Raw genomic sequence first — 12,133 nt, forward strand, 5'->3', positions numbered from 1 at the left:
AGAACATTAACCATAGGGCCTGCCATATAATACATGCTTGATAATGATAATAAATGATGAAGATAGAGGCAAAAGTATTCACCATGAAGATGGTGATAATAATGTGGCTGTGGCCAGAATCTAAGAAGATTGTCAGAAAGCCTGAAATACATAGAGGCAGATGCAGGGGAAGCAGTAAGGGCTATTTTACTCAGAACACTAGATAGCAGCAGTCAAGAGCCAAGTGCAGAATATGAACAATGTAGGTACACAACCAATCAAGGTAACTTAATAGCCTCTTTGTAGAAAAAAGTTATCTTCAGGTTCATCTGGGCCCACCTGTGTGGTAAATAAGGAAAAAGGGAGTGAGAGTAAGGCAGATTGTGAAAGCAACAGAGCTATTCTTGGGGGTTGAGAATCCAGTTACTGAAGTGTAAGATTAGAGAGACTGCTGAATATTGTCTTTATCCAGAACTCATGATAGGTCTCCTGGAGATGAGAAAATTTAGAGTCCTGAATCCAGCCTATAATGGCTATTGAGGATACAATAAGACATTTCCTGCCTCCCACCCGGCCAGCAGTCCCTCTTGTGTTGCTGCTTATTAACCTGCTGCAGCTGCCAGAAGCTGTTAAGTGAACCCAGATAGTCAAAGTATAGAAATATTTACAGATGATATGATACTGTCTGGGCTTCTCTCTAAACTTCGTGTTTTGCAGAGAGTAGGGTATAGATGAAACAAGACTGGCTGTATTGATCATTGCTGAAACTTAGCTGAGTAATAGGTACATGAGAATTCATTATACTTTTATATTTTTGTGTATGTTTCAAATTTTTCTTTAACGTTTTTTAAAAAATTATTACAGACAGGGTCTTGCTGTATTGCCTGGGCTCAAGCAGTTCAACCTTGTCTCAGCCTCCTGAGTTAGCTGATACTATAGACGTGGACTACCACAACCCAGCTGAAATTTTTTAATTTATTATTATTTTCAGGGTGAAGGGAAGGAGGCAAGAGTCTGAAATTTTTAATTACTAGAAGTTAATAAAAGATCAGGGTATACATAACTATCATTTATTGAGCATCTGCTCTGTGTCAGTCTATCTTAGCTGTTTACATATACTATTTTATTTAATCCTCACCCCAACCCCAAAAGTAAGTATTATTATCTCTCTTTTACTAATGTGAAAACTGAGAGCCAGAGAACTTTATAATATTAGCTACATGGAGCAGTTGACATGGATCAGGCTCTGTATGAGCTCATTTAATCCTCAACTCTCTGAGGTAGAAAACAGGTCAGTTAAATGACAGCCACTTCACTGAAAGTCAGTTTAACAAAATTACAAAAGTTGCTGAATGTATTAATATACTGATTTACCAAAAACATATTTCTTTTTAACTGTTTATGAGGTTTTATCCAGCAGTTTTTATTGGTTAATATCATCTACTATGTGTTAATGGGATTGTCGAAGCCACTTTTGAGTTCTGGACAAAGGCAGTGTTCATTTCAACCAGCAATCATGGGTTTCTTCACTTACTGGCCAACATTTGTTATTTTCTTTTTGACTATAACCATTCTGGTGGATGTAAAGTGTTATCTCATTGTATGTGTATTTTTTTTTAATAAAAAATAAAAAAATTAAATATGGTTGGGTGCAGTGGCTCATGTCTATAATCCCAACACCTTGGGAGGCTAAGGCGGGCAGATCACTTGTTGCCGCTGGACTGCAATACGGTATTATTAACTGCAGTCACCTTGCTGTACGTTAGAGTTCTAGAATTTATCCTACATTATTGAAATTTTGTCCTCTTTTATCACTATGTCTCCTGTCCACTTGGTGTAACCACCATTTTACTCTTTGCTTCTATGAGTTTGACTTTTTAAACAAATTTTTTGAGACAAGTTTTTGCTCTGTCACTCAGGCTAGAGCACAGTGGTGCGGTCATAGCTTACTGTAATCTTGAACTCCTGGGTTCAGGTAATCCCTCCTACCTCAGAATAGCTTAGACTACAGGCATGTGCCACCACACCTGCCTAATTTAGAAAAAAAACAAAAAACATTTTTTTTTTGGTAGAGACAGGGTCTTGCTCTGTTGTTCAGGCTGGTCTTGAACTGCTGGACTCAAGTGATTCTCCTACCTTGGCCTCCCAATCCGTGGGATTATACACATCAGCCACTGCACCCAGCTGAGTTTGACTTGTTTAGATTCTACATATAAGTTAGATAATATTTTTTTTCTGTGTCTGGTTTGTTTCATTTAGTATAATGTCCTCCAGTTTCATCCATGTTGTCACAAATGGCAGTAAGGTTTTTATTTGCATTTCCCTAATGACTTAACGATGTTGAGCATCTTTTCCTGTGATTGTTGGCCATTTATATATTATCTTTGGAGAAATGTCTTATTCAAATCTTTTGCTTGTTTTATAATTCTGTTGTCTTATTATTGAATTCTAAGAGTTTTAAAAATATTCTGGATACAGACCGGACATGGTGGCTCATGCCTGTAACCCCAGCACTTTGGGAGGCCAAGGCAGGCGAGTCACCTGAGGTCAAGAGTTTGAAACCAGCCTGACCAACGTGGTAAAACCCTGTCTCTACTAAAAACACAAAAATTAGCCAGGTGTGATGGTGCACGCCTGTAGTCCCAGCTACTTGGGAGACTGAGGCAGGAGAATTACTTGAACCTGGGAGGCAGAGGTAGCAGTGAGCCAAGATCACGCCACTGAACTCCAGCCTGGGCGACAGAGTGAGACACTGTCTCAAAAAAAAAAAAAAAAATTCTAGATACAAATCCTTTGCCAGATAAACGATTTCCAAATATTGTCTTCTAGTTTGTGGCTTATATTTTAATCTCTTAATGGTTTCTTTTGAAATACAAAAATTTATAATTTTACTTAATCCCAGGTCATAATGATATTTTTCTGTGTTTTCCTCTAGTTTTATAGTTTTAGCTTTTACATTTACATGTGTGATGCATTTTGAGTTCATTTTTGTGTGTGATATAAGGTAAGGGTCCACATTCATTCTTTGCATCCATATTTCTTTTTTTTTTTTTTTTTTTTTTTTGTTGTGACCGAGTCTCGCTCGGTCGCCAGGCTGGAGTGCAGTTGGCACCATGTCAGCTCACTGCAACTCCGGCCTCTGGGGTTTAAGCGAGTCTCCTGTTTCAGCCTTCCGAGTAGCTGGGACTACAGGCACCCGCCACCACGCCTGGCTAAATTTTGTATTTTTAGTAGAGACGAGGTTTCACCGTGTTGGTCAGGCCAGTCTCAAACTCCTGACCTTGTGATTCACCCACCTCGACCTCCCAAAGTGCTGGGATTACAGGCGTGAGCCACTGTGTCCAGCCTCTTTGCATCATTTTTCTCAGCAAGATTTATTGAAAAGACCATCCTTTCCCCCACTTAGTTGCTTTGGCACCTTTTGTCAAAAATCAGTTGATCATAAATTTTAAGGGTTTATTCGGAACTCAAAAGTTCTTTTCTACTGATCTGTATGTCTGTGTTTATGCTGATATTGCATTGCCTTGATTACCATAGCTTTAGAGTAAATTTTAGAATTGAGCAGTATAAGTCCTCCAATTTTGTTCTTTTTCAAAATTATTTTGGCTGTGTTAGGTCCTCTGTATGTCCATGTACATTTTACTACCAACTTTTTATTTAAAAAGCTGGCTGGATTTTGATAGGGATTGTATTGAATCCGTAGGTCAGTGTAGAGAAAATACAATCTTGATATTGCTAGTGACTGTTTTTATGTTCTCGTTCCCTTCAGTACGAAAAGGATGAAGAACTTACCCAAATCTCGGCGAACCAAGATAGCAAAGAAGGTAGACAAGGCTAGGCTGGTGGCAGAACAGGTGATGGAAGACGAATTTGACTTGGATTCAGATGATGAGCTGCAGATTGACGAGAGATTGGGAAAGGAGAAGGCAACTCTCATAATAAGACCAAGTGTGTCTCTGTTCTTTCTTTTTCCTCCCCTGCCCATTTTTTGGGGTTGGTTGGTTGGTTTGTTTTGAGACAGAGTTTTGCTCTTACTGCCCAGGCTGGAGTGCAGTGGCACAATCTTGGCTCACTGCAACCTCCACCTCCCGGGTTCAAGCAGTTCTCCTGCCTCAGCCTCCTGAGTAGTGGGATTACAGGCTTGTGCCAACATGCCTAGCTAATTTTGTGTTTTTAGTAGAGATGGGATTTCACTATGTTGGTTAGGCTGGTCTCAAACTCCTGACCTCAGGTGATCTACCCACCTTGGCCTCCCAAAGTGCTGGGATTACAGGTGTGAGCCACCGTGCCCAGCCTCTGCCCATTTTATATTTGATTTTGGCCCTCTTGATGCACTCAAGACCTTAGGCCTGTACTTGTTGACATTCTGCTATACTAGGTTCTAAAGGCCTTCATTGTTTCCTTTGTTCTAGAGATTTATTTATCAGCTGATCCCTAACCTTTCTAAATTAGTCGTCTGTGGTCATTACTTCCAAGAAAATTAGTCTTATTTTTCTTTTTCTGGGTATTTGGCTGAAATGCTAATCATAGCTTCATAATAAGTGCATTCCATTGTTTTCTAGAATTTCCCCGGAAATTGCCCCGTGCGAAGCCTTGCTCTGACCCCAACCGAGTTCGTGAACCAGGAGAAGTTGAATTTGACATTGAGGTAGGCTTCTGTCCTTTGTCTAGTCTTCTGCTCATTCTGGTGATAGAAACAGAAGGCAGATTGTCATTCTAGTTGGGGGATATGTGGGGAGAAAGACATCCTATGCATTCATTTCGTGAATAATTTATTTATTTATTATTATTATTATTATTTGAGATAGGGTCTCCTTATTCTGTTGCCCAGGCTGGGGTGCAATGGCATGATCATAGTCTGCAGCAGTCTCGACCTCCGGGGCCAGCTCAGCCTCCCTAGTAGCTGGGAATCACAGGCTCATACCACCCCACAGGGCTAATTCTTTTCTTTTTGAGACAGTCTTGCTCTTGTTGCCCAGGCTGGAGTGCAATGGCATGATCTTGGCTCACTGCAACCTCTGCCTCTTGGGTTCAAGCGATTCTCCTGCCTAAGCTTCCCAAGTAGCTGGGATTACAGGCGTCCACTACCACGTGCAGCAGATATTTTTATTTTTAGTAATCACAGCGTTTTACCATGTTGGCCAGGCTGGTCTTGAACTCCTGACCTTGTGATCTGCTTGCCTCGGCCTCCCAAAGTGCTGGGATTACAGGCATGAGCCACCACGCCCGGCACATGGGGCTAATTCTTTAAAAAAATTTTTTTTGGTAGCAGTAGGATCTCGCTGTGTTGCCCAGGCTGGTCTCAAACTCCTGGGCTCAAGCAGTCTTTTGCCTTGGCCTCCCAAATTTCTTGAATCACAGGGTGAGCCAGTGTACACAATGAAATATTTATTAAATGAAAAGTTGTGTGCTAAGTGTGCTGAGTATATAAATGGAAGATTTCAATTTAATTGAAATACATTTAAAAATCCTTTAATGCAGAGTAGAATAAAAGTGTGGGCTGGGTATCATAGCTCACGCCTGTAATCCCAGCACTTTGGGAGGCCGAGGTGGGCAGATCATGAGGTCAAGAGATTGAGACCATTCTGGCCAACATGTTGAAGCCCCATCTCTACCAAAAATACAAGAATTAGCTGGGTGTGGTGATGTGCGCCTGTAGTTGTAGCTACTTGGGAGACTGAGTCAGGAGAATCACTTGAACCCAGGAAGGAGAGGTTGCAGTGAGCCGAGATTGTGCCACTGCACTCCAGCCTGGCGACAGAGCGAGACTTCATCTCAAAAAATAAAAGTCTAGTGTGATTTAGCAGAAAGAGTATCTAACATGAAGTATCTGATGTGACCTTGCACAAATTATTTAACTTCCCTGTGCCTTAGTTTTCTTATCTGTTTAAAATGGGAGTATAATACCTACCTCACAAAGATACCTTGGAAATTAAGATAAAAGAATGAATATTCTGCTTAGTACTTGGTCTATACTTGGGGCTCAGAAGATATTAATGTCAGGAGTCAGACCATCACCCTTGTATCGGGGCCTTACTAGACCAATCATGGGCAGCTGAGGTGATACACTCTCTCTCCCACAGGAGGACTATACAACAGACGAGGACATGGTGGAAGGGGTTGAAGGCAAGCTTGGGAATGGTAGTGGAGCTGGTGGCATTCTTGATCTGCTCAAGGCCAGCAGGCAGGTGGGGGGACCTGACTATGCTGCCCTCACGTGAGTACTGGCTTTTATCTTCCCTTTCCAGGCTATCAGACAGCAACCCCTGCTCCCGCCCAAGGTGCCAGGTCAGCCAATTAGTAGATAATTTATTGAGCCATTTAAAGGGACAAAGAATTATCCAGGGCATTTGGGTGAAAGAATAAAGTAGGCATGAAACCTGTCCTAAGGAATTTAAGATCTGATGGTAATAAGATGTATAAACTTGAAGAGGAATCGATTTTGGGCACTTAGGAAGTTGGGAAGAGGGGCTGGAAGAATCATGCAAGGAGAATACAGCATGCATAAACAGGGAGGGAGGTGTGCCCCCTTTTTTTTTGCCACCTTGCCTGCTGTCTGTGGAGAGACATAAGGCAAAAAGGACTGGCTTTTCATGGAAACAATCTTTGATACTATCTCGATCCTTAGGTTGAATTCTAAATTTTTACTTTGGATGATTCTCCCCTTCCTCCCACCTTGATCTTCATAGCTGTTATCCCTCCTCCCTGAGTATTCTGATGACCAGTTTACTCTGACAGCTAAAATCAACTCCATCAATATTTCTCTTCTGTCCCTTGCAGTGAGGCCCCAGCTTCTCCCAGCACTCAGGAGGCCATCCAGGGCATGCTGTGCATGGCCAACCTGCAGTCCTCATCGTCCTCACCGGCTACCTCCAGCCTGCAGGCCTGGTGGACCGGGGGGCAGGACCGAAGCAGTGGGAGCTCCAGCAGTGGGTTGGGTACAGTGTCAAACAGTCCTGCTTCCCAGCGCACCCCAGGGAAGCGGCCCATCAAGCGACCAGCATACTGGAGAACCGAGAGCGAGGAGGAGGAGGAGAACGCCAGTCTGGATGAACAGGACAGTTTGGGAGCATGCTTCAAGGACGCAGAGTATAGTAAGGGCAGCTAAGCACATGGGTTCAGGGCAGAAGGGGTCTCCTCAGTCCCAGTCTCCATCCTAGTCCCAGTAGAGGATAGCTTGTGAGAAAAGTCTGGCCTTAAGCCTGATACTTGGTTTCTCTAAGCCATATTTTCCTAATTTGTAAAATGGGAATATCTCACAGGTTAATGTTAAGAATTCCAGATTATGCTTTTACAGATCATCTGGCACAGTTTCTTGCTCAGGGAAAGCCTTCAAACAATGGTGGTTATAATTTGCTATCCTCTATTTTTAGTAATGTCCAACCTTTACCGCTGATGACTCTTTTTTTTTCTCTTGCCTGTTAGACTGCCATCGTCTGTGTCATTTGTGTTCTGTGTTGGCCAGTTTGTCCCTTGCAAAGGTGTATAATGACCTTTCAGTGGGCTTTTTATACTTAAGAGATGACTCCTTTTTTTAAGCCAAGATTTTATTGAGTACTATACTGTATAAGGCACTCTTTTGTATAATACAGGTGACTGCATAATGTAAGTGTATTTTTGTTTTGTTTTTTGAGACAGAATCTCCCTCGTTCGCCCAGGCTGGAGTGCAGTGGTGCCATCTCAGCTCACTGCCACCTCCGCCTCCTAGGTTCAAGCAATTCTTGCGTCTCAGCCTCCTGAGTAGCTGGGATTACAGGCGTGTACCATCACGCCTGGGTAATTTTTGTATTTTTACTAGAGACAAGGTTTTGCCATGTTGGCCAGGCTGGTCTCAAACTCCTGGCCTCAAGTGATCTGCCCACCTGCCTTGGCCCCTCAAAGTGCTGGGAGCCACCATGTCCAGCCATTGTTTTACTGTTTCAAAAGTTATACAAAGATAGTTAATGCTTACTGACCAAAATTAGATTAAGACAGAGCAAAAATTCTTTTTGACTAACACTCTTAACCTCTGAGCCCACAGATAACCTTTGTCATTGTTTTTGCATATACCTTTTATTTTGTTGTGTTTATATTCGTATGTAGACATATGTAGATAGAAGTATAGTTTTATTTAGTGTGTGTGGTTCTGAAACTTGCTTAGTTTTCTTTCAGTGTTAGTACAGAGATCTACTTTATCAATACATAGAGATCTATCTGCTGCATAGTGTTCTGTAATATAGAAATATCTCATATGTTTAATCATTCCCTACTGATTGACATTTAATTGGTTCCTAAGTTTATACTTTTACTAACAACACTTCAATGAAAATTCTTACAGTAACCTTTTGTGCCTGTGTGCCAGTTAATCTTTTTTCTAGGGAAGAGATAGACCTGTTGAGTTGAAGGGTATGTGCAAGACAAATGTTAATAAATAGTGCCAAATTTCCCTCCAAAAGGGCCAGTATATGATTAATGTATGAGAAATATCTGTTTGCCCATAGCCTTACCAGCAGTGAATACTACCCGCCTTTTTAATTTCTGTGAATACTATGGCAAAAGATGGTGTCTGTTTGTTTTATATGTTTATTATCTGGCACAGTTTCTTGCTCAGGGAAAGCCTGTGAATTTTTCTACCCATTTTTCTATTGGGATGTTTTTCTTATTAATTTGTCAGAGTTCTTTATTCTAGATTTGTTGGAGTATTTTTTGTATATTCTGGAATGTTGAAAAATATTTCCTTTTAGGCTTGTGTTTTAATTGTATTGTGTCTTTCTAGCATGTAGATGATTTTTATTTTTACACTGTCATCTTTATGAAATTTTTTTTGAGACAGAGTTTCACTGTGTCACCCAGGCTGGAGTGCAGCCTCGACCTCCGCAATCCTCCCACCTCAGCCTCCCTGGTAGCTGGGACTATAGGTGCATGCCACCACGCCCAGCTTATTTTTTGCACTAATGGGGTTTTGCCATGTTGCCCAGGTGATCCTCCTGCCTTGGTCTCCGAAAGTGCTGGGATTACAGGCGTGAGCCCCTACATCCCGCCTTCTTTATCAGTTTTTAATAGTTTTTTTTGTATTTTATGTTTTGATTAAGAAGACCTTCTTATATTTTCCCCTAAAGGAGTTAAAATTTTAGCTCTTTATCTGGAATTAAGTTTTCTTGAATTGTGGGAGGTTAGAATCTAACTTTATTTTTTTTCACATTGGTAGTCATTTCCCCCAACACCATTTAGTGACTAGTTCATCATTATTCTCCTGACTTGAAGTTCTACCTTTGTCATAAACTAAATTCCCATATATAAAGGGGACTTGTTTTCCACATAGTCCCAGTTCTGTGCCTTAATAGCTATATGACCTTGGTCATGCTAGTTAACCTCTCTGTGCCTCTCTGTGATCATCATACCTACTTCATAGGTTGTTGTGAGAGTTAAATAAATGTACAGAAAGCTCTTAAAACATTGCCAAGTGCATAAGTACTGTGTATTAGATAATATTATTCTGTTCCATAAAATCAACTTGTCAAAAATTTTTTTTATTTCACCAAATAGATGCTAAAAAACAAAATGAAAATCAACTTGTCTATTCCTGTGACTATACCATGTAGGTTAGTTACCAAAGACTTTGTTACTGGTAGAGTAAATCCCCTCTACAGATCTTGCTGTAAACCTGAGGAGAGCATAGATGCTCAGCAAGGCTCTCTTTGTTTTAGGGACATGGCAAGTTCCCCTGACCACCCACTCTACTGTGAGCAGTCAAATCACATAGACCTGCACCTTAGACATCTGGACTTGATTTAACCAGTCCTCTTAGAACAGCTCACTCAGCCTCTTCTCCGTCCTTCCTCTCCCTGCTTTGCCCAGCAACCATGGAAAGGCAGCTTACCAAGGAGAGACCTCCCTACTTGTTCTTAATTTTCCAGAATTTCAAGGCTGCTGTTGAGCTTTTTCTATTCCAGATGAATTTTAGAATCAGCTTGTCAAAGGACTGCGTGGTATTTGTGGATTAATTTATGGAGACTGATATATTTCATCAGAGGCCTTTCGGCTATACTGGGATTTCTGCATTCCTGAATATAACCTCGTGTCCTGAAAATTTGTACACTAAAAATAAGACATACAAAAAGAGATTAGGGCCACGGCCCTCAAAGTCTGTGTGACTTTGAAGCCAAAACACTGACTCAAATAATAGCAGTCCTAATAATAATTCTTGCCCAGTTAGAGCCCAATGGCATTTGTACCCAGCATTACAGTCAGTAGCTTCTCTACAGCCTTAAGCTCTGGACTCAGGATTCCTCTTTCCAAATCTGGATTGTGGAGGGCATGTGGTTAAAATAGATACCACCTTAATCAAATTAAAATCTGATCCAGGGCCTAGTCTTTATCAGTCTTTTTTGGCAAAACAAGCAAATACAGAGGGAAGTGTCTTTGCAGCTTCTTCATCTGCTCTGTCAGGTAGCCTCCTACCCCATCAGAATTAAATTTTGTAGAAAACAGAGTCACCATTTACTTTTTTCTCTGAGAGGCAAACTGTTGTGTGATTTTTAGTTTTTGTCTGTATGTCTTAGTTGCTAAGGCTTTCTCTGTAGTTGTGAAAAAGTCTACCACTAAATTGGTTGTAAACAACATGCCATGGAAAATTGTTTTTGAACTGGTACAACTTCTGAACAGCATTGACATCATTCTGTATTTTTTTTTTTTTTTGAGACAGAGTCTCATTCTGTCACCTAGGCTGGAGTGCAGTGGCACGATCTTGGCTCACTGCAACCTCCGCCTCCTGGGTTCAGGCGATTCTTCTGCCTCAGCCTCCTGAGTAGCTGGGACTACAGGCACGTGCCACCACGCCTGGCTAATTTTTTTGTGTTTTTAGTAGACACAAGGTTTCGCCATCTTGGCCAGGCTGGTCTCGAACTCCTGACCTCGTGATCCGCCTGCCTTGGCCTCCCAAAGTCCTGGGATTACAGGCGTGAGCCACCACGCCTGGCCTTTATGTTTTTTATGGTTTTTTTTTTTTTTTTTTTTTTTTTTTGAGACTGAGTCTTACTTTGTTACCCAGACTGGAGTGAAGTGGTGTGATCTGGGCTCACTGCAACCTCTACCTCCCTGGGTCAAGCAGTTCTCCTGCCTTGGCCTCCCAAGTAGCTGGGATTACAGGCACACACCATGCTCAGTTAACTTTTTGTATTTTTAGTAGAGATGGGGTTTCACCACATTGGCCAGACTGGTCTCAAACTCCTGACCTCAAGTGGTCCACCTTTTCACCCTTCCAAAGTATTGAGATTACAGGCATGAGCCACCACACCCGGCCAGACGTCTTTCTCTTATTTACCTTTTGGGTATGAGCAGCAGCCATCTTATGTTTCTGTCATCAAACATGGTCTATCTCTATTTATTCAGATCTTCTTGTATATCTCCTCTTTGGTTTATTTCTTCTTCAGTTTATTCCTAGGAATTTTATTTTGGTTCATGAAAGTGGCATCTTTTTATGTATTACGTTTTCTAATTGGCTATTGCTAATATGGAGGAAAATAGTTGATTCTTTCCTATATCACTCCTGTGTTGGACTACCTTATTATACTGTTCTATTTGTTTTCAGTTCATTGTCTTGACTTCTTGAGATGGAGGATCTGTGTGTCCTGTATTAGTTTGATGTGGCTGTCATAACAAAATACTACAGACTGGCTGGCTTAAACAACAGAAAGTTATTTCCTTATATTTCTGTCAGCTGAAAGTTCAAGATCAAGGTGCCGGCAGAGTTGGTTTTTCCTGAGGTCTCTCTGGTTAGCTTGCAGATGGCCTTCCTCTTGTTGCCTCTTCACGTGGTCATACCTCTGTGCATACGTGCCCATGACGTCTCTCTGTGTGTCCTAATGGCTACTTTTTAAAAGATCACCAGTTGTATTGTTTTAGGGCCTACCCTAATGGTCTCATTTTAACTTAATTACCTATTTAAAGGCCCTATCTCTTTTGAAAAGTATCTGTTGATATCCTTTGCCACTTTTTGATGGGGTTGTTTTTTTCTTATAAATTTGTTTAAGTTCTCCATAGATTCTGGATATTAGCCCTTTTTGTCAGATGGGTAGGCTGCAAAATTTTTTTTATTGGTTGCTGGTTTACTCTACTGATAGTTTACTTTGCTATGCAGAAGCTCTTAAGTTTCATTAGATCCCATTTGTCTATT

General features: G+C 41.2%; 1 protein-coding gene across 3 annotated transcripts in view; it reads left to right on the plus strand.

Annotated features, from left to right (window-relative positions):
* The window catches only part of PHF8 (PHD finger protein 8), a 105,911-nt gene that overhangs the window by 55,114 nt on the left and 38,664 nt on the right, over positions 1 to 12,133 (plus strand). For 2 of the 3 annotated variants that reach the window (XM_012471733.2, XM_012471734.2), the window contains 4 exons: positions 3,749 to 3,927; positions 4,542 to 4,627; positions 6,063 to 6,196; positions 6,760 to 7,073. In XM_012471733.2, coding sequence (XP_012327156.1) covers positions 3,749 to 3,927; positions 4,542 to 4,627; positions 6,063 to 6,196; positions 6,760 to 7,073 — 713 coding nt within the window. Of the gene's footprint in view, positions 1 to 3,748; positions 3,928 to 4,541; positions 4,628 to 6,062; positions 6,197 to 6,227; positions 6,268 to 6,759; positions 7,074 to 12,133 lie in introns of all 3 variants that reach the window. The other variant, XM_012471735.2, reaches the window with a different exon arrangement.

This window comes from Aotus nancymaae, unplaced genomic scaffold (genome assembly GCF_030222135.1).
Source record: "Aotus nancymaae isolate 86718 unplaced genomic scaffold, 86718_ANA_hifiasm-v0.15.2.pri h1tg000058l, whole genome shotgun sequence".
NCBI lineage: Eukaryota > Metazoa > Chordata > Mammalia > Primates > Aotidae > Aotus > Aotus nancymaae.